At 43.7% G+C, this 19,679-nt stretch overlaps 1 protein-coding gene across 3 annotated transcripts in view; it reads right to left on the bottom strand.

Moving 5' to 3' along the window:
- astn1 (astrotactin 1) overlaps window positions 1-19,679 on the bottom strand; it is a 229,441-nt gene that overhangs the window by 165,836 nt on the left and 43,926 nt on the right. The window contains exons 3-5 of one of the 3 annotated variants that reach the window (XM_057333244.1): window positions 8,197-8,590; window positions 6,084-6,233; window positions 68-175 (exon numbers count right to left, since the gene is read on the bottom strand). In XM_057333244.1, the coding sequence (XP_057189227.1) occupies window positions 68-175; window positions 6,084-6,233; window positions 8,197-8,590 (652 nt within the window). Of the gene's footprint in view, window positions 1-25; window positions 176-6,083; window positions 6,234-8,196; window positions 8,591-19,679 lie in introns of all 3 variants that reach the window. The other 2 variants (XM_057333243.1, XM_057333245.1) reach the window with 2 other exon arrangements.

Below are 19,679 nucleotides of genomic sequence, written 5' to 3' on the forward strand. Positions count from 1 at the left end.
GCGATGGTGTGGAAGTCCTCCTTACCCCCGGAAACCCACGCCGTGTTGATGTTGCCGTTTCTCATACCTCGACTGCGACGGCGACTGCGGTTTGGGTCGGTGTAGAAGGTCAGCTGCGGCTCGCTGTCCGCCTCCGTCCCAGAATCTCCATCCGGGTTCAGGAAGGTTGAACCCGCTGCAGGATTCACACAGAAACCATCCATCAACTCATTCATCAAATCAGGTTCAAGTATTATACAGGCCGACTGTGGGGCTTCCGGAAAATCCTTCATAAAATGGGATTTTGTGGGGGGAAAAGCATAAGGACAAAAATCTAAATCACAGCGATAATACAGTGTCTGACAACATCTAGCAAATTAACAAACATCTTCAAAACATCCATACAAATGATATACAGAATTAAAAACACACATTATAAACAGTATCATTACAAACACACATATACAGTACAGAGCGGGACAATCACAGCAGTAACAGTAATTATTGTTCAGCGGGTCCCTGCGAGACGTGCGTCTACTCAGCAAGAATATTGGGTAAATTTAAGTAATGAACAGAACCTGAGGAGTGCGACTCAGATAACAGATGCACACGCCTCCTCTGGCTCTTTCTTGTTGTGCACAAAAAGACACAATTTACCCGTCGAAGGGCCAGACAAACGCTTTCATTACACAGTGTGCGAGGAAGAAACGCATGAGCGGGCTGACCCGTGGATTACACCGGCTTACAATGATGAGGAATAATGTTGGAGTTACTTCATATGCACCGTACAGTACGACCATCTGTTAAAAATGTCTTCGCTGGCGCGGAGGAGAATCAAGCAATTATTAGGTACAGAGAAGTGGCCTGAATGTAAATAACTGAATGACGTGTACTTTACAAATGTAATCCCATACTGTCATGAAATAACAAACGATGTACAAACATGGTCAAAGCAACATGAAGGAGGCAAGAACACAACACTGGTTTGGCTTTACAGGGATATCACAGCTATTACAAGAGAGCATTTGGGCATGCGAATGTCAATCTTAAGAAAAAAAATCAAACAAAGGTTTTCACCATTCTGACAGGTCAGATGTCAATATTTTGTTTAAATAGCTATGTGACGTCTCTCAGTGATTTAAAAGCATTTTTTTCACTAGTTTTCAATTGTCATATCCATAACATCCCATTTTCCTCATTAAAGGGCACATGAAAATGAAAATAAATGAACTATTTTATGTTCCACAAAGAGTTATCCCTTCTCTATTTGTTGGGTATTATTACTTCTTGTTTGTACATTTTAATACACAGAAATCCTACAAAGTATGTCGTCTCTCAAAAACGTGCATCCTTTTTTGTCACATCCATAACTCATCAATTTTTCCCTCTTTTAAAATAGGATGAAAAAGTACACTGTGGAGATGCGCGAAGCAGAACAGAGATTAAGAAACGGAAACACAAGTTGTCCTCAATACGTCTCATCATATCCCTGCTAAGAATACAACAATCTGTCAACAGGATTTCACCATAAACATTTGCTTTTAAAAAAATCCAAGAGCACCACATTAGAAAATGTCTGCAGTTTACCATGAAAAACAATCAACCATCTGATACTCGCATCCAAAGACTTTCTGAAATGGCACGTGCCATAACAGCAGTGCCTTTGTAACAAACGGGAACAAAAGAACCACCTTCAAAGGAATTCGTTTGAAACCTCACCGAGCAGGTGAGATCTGTGTGCTAGCCTCCACAATTAGGCAGGGGCCAAAGGTGCAAAGCTCCGTGGAGGGGAATAAAAGATGAGCTCTTTTAAATATTCAACACGGAGAGCCGGCAGCCTCTCGGCATGCAGCGCAGGTGCACATGACTCCTACAACAAAACTTAGTTTGTTCTGCCATTCAGGGTGCAGGAACTCAATGATCAGAAAGGTCCCGGAATCAAACTGCGGCAGCAGAACGATGTCACGCAGAGGAAAGGTGAAAAACGAACACCTACACAAATACCCGGAGATAGCTGAAAAATGAAGAACGCCGTGTGCAATTCTAATTTGACTAATGAAAATGAGGAGGGGTATAAATAGAGGAGGTGAGAGGCAGGTGGGACTGCGGAGTTGAGAGAACGTGTGCGGTCACGCACGTTCTCCTCGGGCGACGTGAACGGGAGTCTAAACATAGCCGTCAGCAGCCCTCACGTTCGGCGGAGCGATCTGAGAGCTCGGGAGTCTGTGGAGTCACGTCGGGTTTGTTAGAGAAGAGAGAAATCTGTTCAAAGGGAACAAAGTCGCTTTGTCGCATTTCATGCGAAATTAAAAATATGCTTTGACAAATTTATTGATCTCGCTTTGTCTGTGTTCAGCGACAAACAAACAAAGCAAGATGAATGTGAAAAACTACGGAAACGTGAGGAAATTTGGAAAGTATTTTCAGAAAGAGCTTTTAAAGGCCAGCAACCGTAAGACAGACTCAAATCCTCAGAGACAAACTCATCCGTGGTGTAATTAGTGCACTGGCGATATATACGCTGCCTTGAAAAATAAAGATTAAACGTCTGGGTTCTTGCACTGTTAATTTCTTGACAATGATTTGTGCACCCTTTAGATTTGTTAACAGGGATCCACTGTGAAACGGTGGAACTGAGCTCCTTTATTTGTTCTCAAAGATTTTATCACCGGAACCGCATGGTTTTATCTCTCAAGCCTTTGTTTATTTCATCCTCTCACATAAATGTTTACATTCAAATGCGGTGGGTATGAAAAAGGCTGGTCGGAAGGTCAGGGAGAGGCCGTTTGTTTGCTGTACTGAGGTAATGAAGCATAAAACACGTGAGCAGAGAATCAAATATTTGTCCAGCTCGGAAAGCAGATTCTCATTCAAGGGACATACTTCACTGGACATGAGTTATTTGTTCCCCGAAGCGTATCAAAAGACAGACTTTGAATTTTCATTTCATAAAATGAAGTTGTAAAGAAATCCCAAAGAAGAAACTACAGAAAGAAAATTAGATTACATCAATCCCCAAAATTAAAGTGAAAGTTCACCCCAAAATGAAAATGCCGTCATCATTTCATCACCCTCTTGTCATTTCAAACCTGTATGACTTTGTTTCATCCACAGAACACAAAAGAAGATATTTGGAAGAATGTTTTTAACTGGCACCCATTCACTTGCATTGGTTTTGTGTCCATACAGTAGAAGTGAATGGGTGCTGCCACTGTCCGGTTACCAACTTTCTTCAGAATGTCTTCTTTTGTGTTCTGCAGAAGGAAAAAGTCAGTCCTGTAGATGGTCTACATTTCTTGGCTATAGAAGTGTTACGTTTACCCTTGCAAATTCCGCCATGTAGATAGCGAATCCGTCATTGCCTGAGCACAGCAGGCTCTTAAAGGAAATGGGAGATGAGACTCTGATTGGTTTACTGCACATTACTCCCAAAACACACCTATATTACTCATTAAGAGAATAGGACAACCCTTTTAGACCATGCGCTGGGACCGCCTACCATTTTTCCTTTCGTTAAACTAGCAAAAGTGGATTCAGACACGCCCTAAGTGCACTTGCGCCCTGCGCTTTAGACCACGCGCTTAGAACGTTAAAATAGGGCCCCTAATATCCATAGTCTATCAAGACCTATTCATAAAAACTATCCTTAAATGCTTGTTGAACAATTGACTATTATTTTAGCATGAACGTTTCTGGGTGTCATAAGCTTTGAGGTGAAAGCAGGAACTTTGTTGGCAGTAACAGTTTTGAAACTATTTCACCTTCCGCTCATCTAAACAGCAGCTGAGGAGCCCGCAGGACACTGCTCAGTCACAACACTCATTCAAAGAGAGAGAAGACCGCTTATCAAAGATCATGAAAGAGAACAGATGAGTCATATTCCACTAAGATATGATGAAGCCTAATGTGACATGTATTCTGTTTTTTCAGGTGTTCCAAATGATTTAAAGCCACAATATGGAATATTTGGACCGCTAGATGGCGCACTTTCGAAACAACAACAAAAGGCGGAGCTAAATGACGTTATGCAGGAGAGTGGAATTATGGGACATGTCGTTTTCACCATCCAGAGGCGTATGGAGATCGCCCAGCATGTTCACGGACGAGGTAATGAATTAATTTTATTTTAAGTCATCGTAATGAATTAGCTTGCAAGAAACGTGGAATGTAGCCCGCGACTGATATTGGACTTTGTCAATTGATTTGGTAGCGTAATGCTACACAGTTTTACCTGTTTAAAACAGTCATACAGTCGTCGTTTATAAAGTAAATTGGAACGAACCCACAGCATTTACAAGTAACGTTATTGGCTACATATTTTTGTGCGACATATACCGTATTTAATAGGGTAACTGCATTCATAACTATTCAAATAATCTGTGCATGAGTATTTCGTGTACAATAAAAAAAATGTGCTTACCTGTCTATTAAAACACATGCGAGAGCGGAGTCTCTGTCAAGTCCGAGTTGGTCGCGCAGCTCTCTCCATTTAGAAAACGCTTTTATTAACATTAAAAAGGATATTAATCCTTGTTTTATTTCTTAGTTTGTCCATAAGCCTGCTTGCCTCGTTTGGCCTACGTTTAAACTTTTTTGGGTTTCCTTTACTCGCCAAAGAGTAATCGTGATCCATAATAACAGAACAACAGATGCTGCGTCCCAGATGCTGTATAATCACTTCCGCATTTGCGTGTTGCCATAGTTTCTACAACCGGAAACTGAGGGTAGTGCGGAGCAGCGGATATTAAGTCACTGATATGCGACAAATACAAGGGAGACAAGGGACGGGCCATTATTTTAAATAGGAATTTCTCTGGATTTGTACATTCTTGGGAACATTGGGGATAATGTAAGTACACAACTGCATGAAATATATCACACTGTGCAAGTGATTTTTGGATAGTTCATAACAAAATTCTTCCATATTGTGGCTTTAAATTAAAAGTTGTTGAGATAAAAAAACAACAGATGTCTGATCCTTTGCAAATGACACCCAATAATTAGCAATTCAGTGCTATAAAATGTTACAAATTATGGCATCAAAAACAATGCTACATAGCTATAATTTTATCCTCAGACTGCAAAAACCTTCAATTGAAGGTTTAATTGACACCGAATAAATGGTTTTGATAGCCCTTGATATGAGATTGAAATGAAAGTAAGACTTGCCCACCCCTATTGCTCTAAAAGGAGCCCATATTATGTTACTAATGATATATTATTATATATACTTATTATATTATATAGTTTATAGTTTATTTATATTACATTTGAAGTTCAAACTAGTGTTGTAGTACGGTCTCAAGACCATTTTTTGATGGTCTTGTCTTGGTCTCGGTCTTGTCTTGGTCTAAGATGTAGTGGTCTCGGGATTTTAATTCATAATTCAAGGCCGGTTAAGACCACAACTGTGGGAATTAAACTAAATCTCTTGTGCATTGTCTGATTTGTGTGTGTGTATCATCATTAATGTAATTGGATGTAAAACCTCTGGCTTTAAAACCGATGATTGACTTATTTCTCATTTGATTTCTTTTGTTACTGTTGTGGCGGTAAGAGATGAATGGGGGATTGTCCTAAAATAAATCTGTCAAAAAATGAATACAAAGGCCCACAACATCAAAGATGTGACTGCAAATAATTAACTTGTATGAGATCTTGTTGATTTATATTATAACATCTGATGTGACCTGATATTGATTTTTTACAATAGTTCAATAACCATTTAATAAGTGACTTACATTTTAGACACAGTTACAAACACAAGCTTTGGTTCTGTTTTTGCTAGTCCCAAACAAATCTAGAACAAACCAGCTATTTTGCTACTGAATAGATAAGAACGCTTAGAAATTATTATTGAGTAGTAAGGACTTTTTAGTGCTATGTCAATATTTTAGTTAATTTTTAGTCTTTCTGGTCTTGGTCTTCACTCGGTTTTGGCACTTCAACGTCTTGGTCTTGTCTTGGTCTCGGTTTAGGTGGTCTCGACTACAACACTAGATCAAACACAGTGTTGGATGTACACAGACAACTATGTTTAATGGCACACACAGACTGTGGTTGAAATGAGATCCGTGCGCATGAAAGAAGATGTCCAGACTCACCGTGTGTCTTGCTGGACAGGCGCTTGCGCTGATTGGTGGAGGTGTTGTGTGGGAGGAGCGTGTTTTGCTGGTGATTACTGTCAATGGGACTCGTGGCTATGATGTTATCCTTGTACTTGCTCATTAGGGACAGTTTTGTACTGTCGTTTCCTGATGGAGAAAAGGTTACAATTAGGAACAAAGAGATGGAGGAGACATGGACAGCAAATAATAGCCCACTGAAGGCGCAGAGAAAGAGCGCTTGTCATTCAGAAGGACAAGTCAACCCATCCCGAAGCGGTTTTTAGGTTTATGTTACAATAAAGCAAATGAGAGCCTCCACGGGCCAGTGACTCAGAATATGACATTTCGTCATCCGCCATTACGCAACACTGCCATCCCCTGTAGTTAGCCTGCCCCTTTATAATGAGTAAATTGCACAACAAAGACAACTGACACTGCAGGGTTTTATTGCATTAGCCAAATTAGTGTGACAGCATGGAATCGCTCCCCTCCTGCACAGCCTTTTAGGGGTATTTATAGTGGGCAACTGTTCAAGACAAACATCATTTCACATCCAATAAGGGGCCAACAATTCCAAGTTCCATTTGTCCTAAAGACATGGTCAGTCTGATACAGTCAGGTCGAGTCATGTGACTTATGCGAAACAAACGGACAGTGACTTTTTTTAATCTAATAGGTTCAGAATGTAAGGACAGATTTGGTATTACATCACATATATGCATAAGCTAAAACGATATTCAAAGGATCACACATGAAAAACTTTACGGGGTGCAGTGTTTTCATAACAATTTTAAATATAGAAGAACGTACACACTCTTTGATCATGTGCAGTCAATTATGAATTCAAGGCCTGGTTGCCGAGTTATTTACGCACCTCAGATATTGAAAGGGAATCTAAAAACCGAATTAGGGGTGTAAATTAATTTGGTAAATGATTAAAGCATGTTATTAAAAAGTTTAAGGTGATTGGATCTCACTTAATAACTGTGTGTAGTATACACAAATGTGTCCATATAATCCAAGCTGTCAGACAGAAATCAAGATTTTTATAAAATGATGCACCTAAATGTAGTCTTAAATATGTGAAGTTAAAATATGTATTTAAATAAATATAATATCACTAAAATAAAACGGAAACAGCAAAACTCTGAATACTACTACTGCACAGTTTTCAGAGTTTTGCTGTTTCAGTTTTATTTTAGTTTTCTGAACATTTTGAATTAGCTTTTATTTTATATGTTTTTTATGCTCATTTTAGTTTAATTTGTAGCAATTCATTTGTGATAACACTTCACAATAGGTTTGTATTTGTCAGCATTAGTTAATATATTCGCTAAAATGAACAATGAACAATTCTTTTTTTTTTACCTTAGTTCATGCTAATTTCAGCATTTAATACATTTTTAATCAAACTTAACTGTTAACATTAGTTAATGCACTGTGAACTAACATGAATAAATGTTTAGACTTTAACTAACATTACCAATGATTAATAAATACCTGAAAACGAATTCGTTCCTTGTTTTTATTTACTTTCAGTCAACAATTTTAGTGCTTCGACTTAAATGCATTTAATTTGATTCCTGAGGCAACATTTCAATTTTTTGTTTAGTTTTTTACAATCATATTTAGGCAAATGCTTTATTTGATTTCAATAAACAGAAATGTTTGAATTGTTTTGGTTCTAATAAACTATAATAACCTTGATAATATTATTACAATATGTGACATTTATTGTAAGTCTTTCTGTACTTACTGCATGGTAACAAAAATGATTTGATCTTATTTTATAATAGATTCAGTGGAAAAGGTTCTGCATTGAAAGGATGGTGCCGAACATGGTCGCTAAGTTCTGTAAAAGTTGTTTATTGTGTTTCATCTGATTTTGGCTCACGCACGTTAGCATGTTTTGGCTATACAGGAGAGGTCCTGGTATTATGTTGTAAATCCTGCATAAATTTAGTGTGAAAACCTTTTCTCCTCTCGCAAGAACACTTAAATATACATTAGTGAATGAGACCCAGTGTCTGATGTGTGATTGGCTCGCAATTTAACATCTATTCCCCTACATTCGTTATTATCACGTGCTGCATGCGGTGAGCTCACACACCTGAGGTGAGGTCCATGCCGCCTTTGTCATTGCACCCTTGAAGCGAGTCAAGGGTACGAGTCACCTGACTGGTGAAGTCCTCACCCCCGTTCATACACTCGCGCTGCAGATGGTGTCGCAGGTCCGTGATGTCATACTCGTACCCGTCCAGTATGGGCGTCTCGCGGATGCTGAGGGTGCCACTAGAGTTGTGGCCCTGTCCGCGCGAATTCCTTAAACTCTCCCTCGCCTGGCCACCCATCAGCACAGAGGGGATGTAATGGATCTCATTGGCTGCTTCGGCGCTGGCGCTCTTCTGCGGCTGAGGGACCCGGCGGCGTTTACACCAGCGTCTGCGAGTGTACAGGATCAATACCAAACACAGGATGGACAGCAGCAGAGCGATCATGCCTCCCTGTAGGGAAAGAGAAAAGAGCAGAGCGTGAGGTGAGGTGAGGTGAGAAAATGGAGAGACACGATTTATAAAGAGAGTAAAAAACGATACATACTGTCTGCCTTAAACGTTCCATAGCAATGTATATTCAAACCTGAGATCTAAGTAATGGTTTATGGTTTCATGTCACGAAGGAATGTGTCATTTGAAACAAGCTGTGGTCTATCAAACAGTATGACAAAATACCCATTTCAAACGTAAAAATCCTCATTCTCATACATGTACTGTAGATGTCCAAAATTAGTTGGATCGTGATGAGTAATGAGTATGCCAATTCTAATAACAGTGCCAATTCCGAACCTTTAGAAAACACACAAGCTGCTGATGTATATTTGTTGTGTATTCATTCAATATTCTCACCGCTTTCAAAGGAACTACATCAGTTTGCTGGTAGTACATGATGTGTACATGGTTAATTGGTGAAGTGATAACACGGTGGGAGGGAAGGGGTCCAAATCAAAGAGAATTCATTCTAAAGAACATGTTTGAAGGTATGAAAGTCCATCCTTGAACACGGGGTAGTGGAGGAATGAAAAGCAGCTAATTATATTGATTTCCAAGAGAAAGATTCTTTACGGATTCTGCACAACGGTGAAGTGAATTTGTATAGCTATAAAAGCATTTGTGTGTTCTGGGGGCTCGGTTGGTACAGAGCCATTGAGAGAGAGAGAGTCGCGTCAACTCGGTTGACTCCAATGGAACAGTTTTTTCACAGCAATGGCGGTTCATGGAGGCTCTCAATAGTTCCCGGAAGTTACAAGTAACGCGTGGAGCTGAGGCTGAAGAGACCAACTGAAGTAAAATTTTAACCCATTTAAAGACGCGAGTCTTTCTCTCTCAATGGCTCTGGGTTGGTAGAGAATGGCAATTACGACGTCATGAGTTTTTGAGTCACGGGTAACACACAAACGGATAAAAATGAATACACTGAAACCAAAAAAAAGTACAGTTGTGAACTGTGCCTTGCACAAGATCATCACTACAACATTTCAAACGTTTTGACATTAAACGTCTGATCACAAAGATCAAACTTTTAAAAGGTTTTCATCCTTTCATCTTCCCCACATCTGGTGAGATTATAATCTATATGTGCCGGCAGTGCCGCTAAAGAAAGATGGATAAAACCCATACCAAGATCGGTGGCCACATAGCACCAAGTTAGATAATGTATTTTACGTAATTCGATTTCCTTTGGGTCCATCATTTTGAATTAGCCAAACAAGCAAAATATAACTTCACTGCAGAGAAAATGGGGAGGGCTGCATGTTACAGACGGTTTCAAATTAGACCAGATGGGATATCACTTTATGAAGGGAAACTATTAAGACCGAACGAAACAGCGGTCTGACTACACGAGGAGCTGCAATCGAATTAGCTACAGTAAAGATGGAAGTGATGCTATTATGGGTTTGTCACGTTCTTTAACAGCTGTCCTGTAAGGAGACCTATTCTAGAGAGGGAAACATTTGGACTCAATGCATTCTGTCATCCTTAAAACAGGGTGATGATTGAGCTATTGATTGTTACTTCTAATCAACTCAAAGTAATATTATATAAAGTGTGAAATAAATCATAGAATACAACGTACCATGCGGTTAACAGCTACTGTAGGAGACAATTACAGATAAGAAAGAGAGAAGCACAGATGTGATCTCTATCACAGGCAGTCTGCCGTGTCTCAAATGTTTCTCCTGTAACGGCATCTTTAAGGTAAGACTATATTTCGATAAAAACAGATATTTTACAAATTACAAGTAACATAGCAGTTTCTTGTCAACTTCCAGTCACTATAGGTAGACCGTCTCTCTATATCTAACACTTTACTATGATAATCCCTTAAAACACATGTGCAACTACATGTCGATGTATTCTCCTAATCCTAACTTGATATTCAACCCCAAACCTAACGTTAATCTAACGGACTACTAATACTCTACACTCTTAAAAAAATAAAGGTGCTTTACGATGCCATAGAAGAAGAACTTTTTTGTCTACCTGGTTCTTTAAAGAACCTTTAACATCCCATGAGCACTTCTGTTTCACAAATGTTTCTTTGTTGGCGAAAATGGTTCTTCGGCTTGTAAAAAGGTAAGAAAGAGATGGTTCTTTAAAGAAACTTGTACTAAATGGTTCTTTGGATTGTAAAAAGGTAAGAAAGAGATGGTTCTTTAAAGAAACTTGTACTAAATGGTTCTTTGGATTGTAAAAAGGTAAGAAAGAGATGGTTCTTTAAAGAAACTTGTACTAAATGGTTCTTTGTGGAACCAAAAATGGTTCTTCAATGGCATCGCTGTGGAGTGTAATATTTTAATGAGAGGTCATTGACATGCAGATGTAAATTACTGAAAATTAATTGAGTAATTTTTCTCTTAAAAATAAAGTTGCTTCACGTTGCCATAGAACAGCCGTTTTTGTCTAAATGGTTCCATGAAGAACCTTTAACATCCGAAGAACTTTTCTGTTTAACAAAAGGTTCTTGTGGCCAAAAAAGGTTTTTCAGATTATAAAGGGGTAAGAAAGAGATGGTTCTTTGTGGAACCAAATATGGTTCTTCTATGGCATCGCTGTGAATAACCTTGTAAGCACCTTTATTTTTAAGAGTGTAGTTGTAAAGTTACATATAAGCAGTATAAAGTGGACTATTAAAATAAAGTCTAAGCATCTTTCACTACAGTCTACAATCAACCGTTAATATTATTCATGATAATTTCATTACAAACTCAAACACTTCCCATCAAAAATATTCAGATGTACCCAAAACCAGCTTTTAGCTATAAAATCTATATAATTTATATCTGCATACTCCCAATGGGGCTTTTATTGTATTCTAATGCATTTCAAGAGAGATGTCAAAGACAAAGCTGATGAGAACTGAAAACGCTGTCAAATCAAAAAAAGAGAAGTGCAACTTCTAAGCAACCGTTTTACTCACAATTGACATTTTACATTTCTATATCTGACAGTATATTAGGATAGGTGTCACCATTATGGAATTTTGTTGTGTTTTCATTTAGTTCATCACCAATTTGAACCTGTGTGTTTTCATTTAGTTTGTCTACTCTACCATTTAGTTCTTTTACTGGTGTTCACTCACTAGTTTTCATTGACCTTTGAATTATCTTCACATGTCACTCCCTCATTAGTTTTGTTATTTAAGCTCCCTCTTTTGTTCAGTTCATTGCTGGGTATCATTTGTGCTATGTGGATGCTCCTTCGTCTTTTCCTTGGATATATTGAATAAATGTTTATTGTGGATTATCTTCTTCGTCGTGCGCTTTGTATTGCACCATGTTACAGTGAAAATAGGTACTGCAAGATGAGTACACGAAGAGTTATAGCAGTGTACCAAATAATTAAAGTTTGGATAATTTCCCCTTAAATTACAACACTGCAGAAAGGTTATTTTAGTTTACTAAAAATTAAACTTAAAAAAAACGTCTCTGTTCATTGAAATCAAATACAATATTGACCTAATGATAATAATGATGAAAGCATATACCAAAATTGCTAAAACTTTAAATAAAATTAACATAAAAACTAAAGATCTAAAAATAAAAGCTAACTGAAAAAAACTAAAAACTAAAATGAAAACGTCTCGGTTACGGATGTAACCTCGGTTCCCTGATGGAGGGAACGAGACATTGTGTCGAACCGACAGATGGGGTTCGTCCCTGAGAACCAATCGCTTCCGACTTCTTAGAAAAGGCCAATGAAATTGGCGAATGAAATTTGCATGCCGGACTCCGCCCCCGGATATCCGGGTATAAAAGGGAGACGGCATGCCTCATTCATTCACCTTAGTTCTGAGGAGCCTGAGACCTCTCACGACTGCTGCAGTGGACAGCACGTGTTGTGGCAAGAAGGACACAACGTCTCGTTCCCTCCATCAGGGAACCGAGGTTACATCCGTAACCGAGACGTTCCCTTTCTGTCGGTCTCTCGACGTTGTGTCGAACCGACAGATGGGGTTCCTATGGAAAACGCCATAACGCTGTGCCCTGTCACAATCTCTAGCGAAGCGACGGTGACTGGCCTGGGCGTGTCAGCCGTGAGCGCTACCGCGAAATTGTAACCTACCAGTGGGTAGGTAGGGGGTCCCAGAGCTTTCTTGAAAGGTGGGTAGGTCCCCACCTTCGGCCTCACAGGCGGTGGCCTTGTTTCTCTAACAGCGAGAAGCCGCCCGGAACCGTAAAGCCACTGGGCAAGCGCTACTTCCTCAAGTGGGGGATGCGCTACAGAGACCACTTCCTACCGCAGGGAGGAGTCAAGTGGAGATACCAACATGGTCTCACCGATAGGGGAGAGCTCATGGGAAGAAAGTGCGGATTGAAGGAGTTAACCGCGAGGTGGAGGTCCACCTAAGGAGGTCATGGGTTACCAAGGTGGGAACCAGCATGAGGATACATCAGACGGAACCGCCCTACTGGGGGGTTGCAACGTCTGGTAGCACTAGGTCCGGTTAGAGCTATGTTACGAATAACTCCGGAGATACCCGGCCTAAGGGGCAGGGCTGCTCTGCCCAGCCCGCCCGCAGGAGGTGCTTGCTAGTGATGGATGGAGTGCCTGTTCTTCACCCAGTGGGGGAAGAAGGGAGGCTAGTAGTACGCTGACCCCTTAGGAGAAAGGGGGGGGGTACTGTCATAGGCGTACACCCTACCGGCCGCCGGTCTTGCCTGATGCCTGCAAGACTCGAGCCGATACTGGTTTTACACGGAGGCTGTAGGACCTCACGAAGGTGATGGGTGTAGCCTAACCCGCAGCTCTGCAGATGTCTGCCAGAGAGGTGCCTCGAGCCAGTGCCGACGAGGAGGCTGTACTCCGTGTGGAGAGAGCTCTCACCCAGTGGGCGTAGGTGATCTTAGGACAGATACGCCAAAGTGACGGCGTCCATGATCCAGTGCACCAATCTCTGTTTGAGACAGCCCTCCCTGCTGATCTCCAAATCAGACAAAGAGCTGCTCAGAGCTTCTGCGGCTCTGCGTGCGGTCCAAGCAGAGGCGCAATGCGCGTACTGGACACAACACGGATGGGGTTGGGTCTTCCTCCCCGGTGGGGAGCGCCTGTAAGTTCACCACCTGGTGTCTCGGGGGAGTGGTGGGAACTTTGGGCACGTAGCCGGGCCGGGGTCTCAAGATAGCGTGAGAATGACCGGGCCCGAGTTCTAGGCAATCTGTGGACACGGAGAATGCTTGTAGGTCCGCTACCCTCTTGAGCGTCCTCCCGAGAGCCGTCTTCATCGAAAGTGAGAAAGAGCGGCATCTCCGAGGGGGCTCCAGGACCGCATCAAGGTCGTAAGAGGGTACGGAGCGTGGGTGAGGTGGTAGCCTTCCCACGCCCCTTAGGAACCAAATGATCAGGTTGTGCTGTGCTAGAGACTACCAGCAACTGGGTCGTGATGAGCGGCAACAGCGGGCACATACACGTTCAGTGTGGAAGGGGAGAGATTATTCTCGAGTCTCTGGGAGGACCGCACCCACTTGATCAAGCAACTCCACGGGTCTTCTCCTCGAGAAGAGCACGAGGATGAGAAGAGGCACCACTGTAGGCGTATAGTTGCCTAGTGGCCAGGGCCCTAGCCTGAGTAGTGGTCTTAACCGCCACAGGGGTTAGGCCACTAAGGATCTCCTCGTTCCGTCCAGGGGCCAGACATGGAGGTTCCAGAGGTCTAGCCCGTGATGCCATAACGTGCCCTTCCCCTGGGAAAGCAGGTCCTTCATCAGGGGAATCGGCCAGGAGGGAGCTGTCGTCAAGAGCATTAGCTCCGAGAACCAAGTCCGGTTGGGCCAGTATGGCGCAACTAGTACACTTGATGCTCCTCTTCCCTGACCTTGCACAGGGTCTGTGCAATGAGGCTCACTGGGGGAAAGACGTACTTCCGCTTGTCCCACGGCCAGCTGTGCGCTAGAGCATCCGTGCCGAGGCAGGTAGTACCTTAGCGGGAAATGGGTGGTGTCCAGGGAGGCGAAGGGGTCTACCTGAGCCAGCCCAGACTGTACCCTATGAGCTGGCTGCGCGGGGGTGGAGTCGCCACTCTCCGCGAGGCGTCAACTGATGAGAAAGCACATCGGCTGTCTGGTTCAGGTCGCCTGGGATATGTGTGGCTCGCAGGGATCTGCTCACCTGCGGACTCCACAGGAGGAGGCGTCGGGCGAGTCGTGTTAGCTGCCGTAAGCGAACGCCACCCTGGCGGTTAAAAACGCTACGGCAGTTGTGCTGTCCGACCGGACCAGCACGTGCTTGTTCTGCACGAGAGGTTGTAACCCCTTCAGTGCGGGTAGCACATCCAACAACTCTAGGCAATTTGATATGCCTGCGCAGGCCGGGGCCCGTCCATCGCCCCGACACTGCGTGCCCGTTGCACACGGCACCCCAACCCTGCAGGGAGGCGTCTGCGACTCTGACGTGTCTCGACCTGCCCGAGAGGGACCCCCATCCATAGAAAGGTCATTGAAGACCAAGGGGTTAGGGTGCGTCGGCAGAAAAGCGTAATCACCATCCGCCTGCTGCCGGTGTGCCACGCTCTCCAAGGAACTCGACTCTGTAGCCAGTGTTGGAGCGATCTCATGTGCATCAACCCAAGGGGTATCACCACCGTCGAGGATGCCATGTGCCCAGGAGCCTCTTCCCGCTGACTGCTTGAACCCAAGCAGTTCAACACTGACTGAGCGCAGTCGCGCTGTAATGGAGACAGAGTTGAGTTCCATAACAAAAAAGAGGATGCTCCCCACAGAGGAGAGCGTGCTCTTTTTCGGTTGACCTGTGGTCCCAATCGATCTAGGTGCCGAAGCACTAGGTCCCTGTGTGTACATAACAGATCTCACGAGTGTGTCAAATGAGCCAGTCGTCGAGATAGTTTAGTACCCGCACACCTCTCTCCCTGAGGGGAGTGAGGGCGGCTTCCACGATCTTCGTGAAGACTCGTGGGGACAGGGACACACCGAAGGGGAGGACTCTGTACTAATATGCCTGACCCTCGAAAGCAAACCATATGAACGGGCAATGACGAGGGAGAAGTGAGACATGAGAGTAAGCGTCCTTCAGGTCGATTGCCATGAATCCATCTTGACATCTGATAGATGCCAGGATGTGCTTCTGCGTGAGCATCCTGAACGGCAGCTTGAGTAGGTGCCTGTTCAGGGTACGCAAATCTAGCGACCCCCGCTATTTTGGGGACGATGAAGTACGGGCTGTAAAACCCGTTGAACATCTCGGCTAGAGGGACGAGCACGATCGCTTCCTCACCAGAGGGGTGACGACCTCGGCCCGAAGCACGGGGCATCCCTGCCTCTGCTGAGGTTAAGAGGATGCCCCTAAACTTGGGCGGGCGTCCGGGGAAATGGATCTCATAGCCGAGACGGACCATATCCCGTAGTCACCGTGAAGGTTTTGGAAGCTCTTGTCAGGCTCCCAGGGACCGAGACAGGCTAGGGGTACGTTCTGCTTCATCGACCTCCCGGGGGTGGTTCGATGGCTGGCAGTGCGGATCCCTCTCCGGGGGTCGCCAGGCAGGTAAAACTGCCTGGCGATGATGTCTGATGATTATCCTCGACATTGGGTCTTGCCGCAATGTCGAGTTGCCGAACACCGTCGTGTAGAGGGTGAGAGCGGCTGTGATAATACCCAGACGATGATATGGCACAACGCACCGTCGATTGAGAGTGCTTAGGCTGCTGATTATCCTCGACATTGGGTCTCGCAATGACGCAACGTCGAGTTGCCGAACACCGTCGTGTAGAGGATGAGAGCGGCTGTGATAAACGCCCAGAGAGGGAGAAAACTTTTAGAATGGGCTGTTGGGACGGGGCAGGAACCGTCCCGGATCGACCACCAGCAATGGAATGGCTGGGGTTGGGCCCGAAGGTATTCTCGATCTCCCTGGGGTCTTCCCATGAGGGCCCCTTTGGCTTTCGCCGCGGCTGCTGACGGGGTGGTGGTCTCCTCTGCGATGTCTCGAAGGGGACCAGGGCTGCTGGGAAGCAGACGGTGCATGGGATCTCGGCGGCCAGAGGGCGGTCGAGTCGCGGCTGGGGAGGACATACTTGATATCCTCTGTCTGCTCCCTAACTGTCGAACTCGACAGTATCACCAAACAGCCCCCTCTTGCGAGATGGGTCCATCGAGAAAGCAGACTTTCTCAGTATTACTCACCTGTGCAAGGTTCAGCCAGAGGTGTCACTCCTGGACCACAAGTGTGGACATCGCCCGACCCAGGGCCTGCGCGATCACCTTGGTCGCCCGAGAGCGAGGTCGGTGAAGCCGCGGAGTTCCTGCATAAGCGCTGGGTCGGTCTTACCCTCGTGGAGCTCTCTCCGCGCATTGGACTGCAGGAAGGCCATAGCGTGGAGAGAGGGGACAGCTTGGCCCGCAGCAGAGTAAGCTCTCGACACCTCAGATGCCGAAAAGCCTACGTGCTTTGGACGGGAGTCTAGGTCGAGCCCCTGGGGACATCGACGTATCCTCTAGGTGCCCCATCATCGAGGGAAGAAAGGGTGATGGAACTAGTTGACGTGTACGCGCCGAAGGGGGCGCTCCAGGTCGTACTAGATTCCTCATGCACTTCTGGGGGAACACGGCACTGGGGGCGAGTGCGGCTTGGAGCCGCTCTCAAGCCCGATGTACCGTGTATCCAGCCGCGAGCGTTGGGAGAGGCAGTGCGGTGCACAGCAACCCAATGCCGGCGGCCTGGGAAAGCATGGCTGACATTTCGACGTCCGCTTCTTCCTGATCTCGACCCCCCGAGGGAAGGAGCTTCAAGGAATCGTCGGAGTCTGATGCCAGTAAGTCACCCTCCGATGCTGCAACAGACATCTCATCATCACGTACCGTGTCCGACACATGATTGAGGAATAAGACGGCGGACCGTCTCATGGGGAACGGTCAGACGAGCAAGACGAGGTGCGAACGGTCCGCGAGCCAGTGGCTGACGGATTAGCGTCCCTTTTATACCCGGATATCCGGGGGCGGAGTCCGGCATGCAAATTTCATTCGCCAATTTTCATTGGCCTTTTCTAAGCAGTCGGAAGCGATTGGTTCTCAGGGACGAACCCCATCTGTTGGTTCGACACAACGTCGAGAGACCGACAGAAAGGGAACTATAATAACTACTACTTAACCATCTGTTGAAGGGCTTTTTATTACAATGTCTGCAATACATAGTACCAGGATATGGGACTTGAAATGATGCTAACAGATTTTAATTTATGTACATTTCTCAGGCTATGCAAGCAAGTATTTTTATGAACAAACCTGAGAATAAAATGTATCAGAGCATTGTAAAAAAAAAGCAGTAGAGTCCTACAAGACAGTTACTTTAATAGTTTTATTCAAAAAGTGTTGGTTAATAGCATTTGTAAAGGTAAAAGCATGTCCTTGAATACTGAAACGGATCAAACTGATTCTTAAACAAATCAGATTTTCAACTAGTATTTAACAGTAAATAATAAATAATGACAGACTTTTCATTGTTGCATGAAATATTTCTTAGAACGGAAATGACTAAACTGCTGTTGTGTAATTGGACGCTCTTCTGTGATTTTTGTTTTGTTAGTTGCTCGATACGATTTCATGCCTCTTCTGTATTTTGGAAAATTGAACATGTCTGGAAAACAATCGGAAGAGCGGGGAAGATCTCTTCAAGATTATTGGATGGGGGGAAACTGTACGAGAGAAGAGGATGATGGTTGAGCATTGCTTTTTATGATATATCGCCCTCCGCTCCAGCTGTAAAATCAATGCAAAACGTGCCTCACATTCTTCTGCCGCAGAATCTCATTGACTTTCGTCTTTACACAAGTGCGAGGATGATAAACAATTGTAATTTCTTAAGACAAAAGTTTTCTCGATGGTTTGTTTATGTGCGTGATGTGAGACCAAGGGTCTGGCCAATATTAATGAACGGGTCATTGTAGGACAATTTCCCAGATGGGCCTTTATCTGATCTAGGTGGCGTTTGCAGAATAAATGAGAGAGGAAAGAGGAAATGCCCTTCCCGTTCAAGGGTGCATGCGGGCATAAAATAAGGTATTATCGAGCACTTAAACTCTAAGTTCTTGTAGCAAAGGAAAGCCAGTGGGGATAAAAGGGATTTACAGAACTGCCTGTGGTTTCCATATTTTTATTGTCATATTTATTAAACCTCTGTTGTGAAAATCCTATTTGGTCAATATTTTCTGGCTTTGGTATATCATTCAAGTGAAAGGAAAGGAGAACAATAAAATCATGTTGAATAAACATACGCCATTAATATCATACCATTATATTGAAGATCAGCAACTGCTTAAAAAAACAAACATTACATGTGAAGAGTTTGTTTCCAAAATTAGATTTAATTTTTTTTTTAATCATGTTTTTATTGTGTATTTTTTGTTATTATGGCTCAAATCAAAACAAACCAACTGCAGAAACAAAAAACGGAGTTATCGCATTTTGTAAATAAACTCTTCACTGTATACATACTATATGAAAAAGTATAACCTGGCATCACCAGTGCTTACTGAAGACCACCGTGTGCTACCAGTGATGCTTAGAAGTGCACTTATAAGAGGCAGTCCATTTAACATGATATATATACATTACTTAAAATATTCACAGAATAAACTGCATTATAAATACACATCTCTTAGCATGTACCTTTAGACTGCAACGTAACCTAAAATAACTACAGGAATCTCATCCCCGTGGCAACCTCAGAGATTCATCTTTCACCGCTTTTAACATTGCTTGCCCCTCTTTCCAACATCCTCAACCATTGGTTACATTCACGGAGCCTGGGGCCCTTGGGAAGGTGCTCACCGTAAAGATATATCACCTTCCTCTTATGCTTGCTAACAGGGCAGAAACTCATCTCCAGCAGGTCTGTTTTATAAATGGATTTGAGCTTTCAGAATGTTTATACCTCCACAGCCTGGCCTTGCCTTCCAGGTGCTTCTATGGAAGAAAAGTTCAGGAGGGACCGGAAAACAAGAGCAAAGAACGGGTGAAACTGTTTTGGAAAGGTCAGAGTTTTGGGAGCTGTCGAGCTCAGAACGCAAAATACAAACTAACCATTATT

This window comes from Triplophysa rosa, linkage group LG5, assembly GCF_024868665.1.
Source record: "Triplophysa rosa linkage group LG5, Trosa_1v2, whole genome shotgun sequence".
In the NCBI taxonomy this organism is placed as follows: Eukaryota; Metazoa; Chordata; class Actinopteri; order Cypriniformes; family Nemacheilidae; genus Triplophysa; species Triplophysa rosa.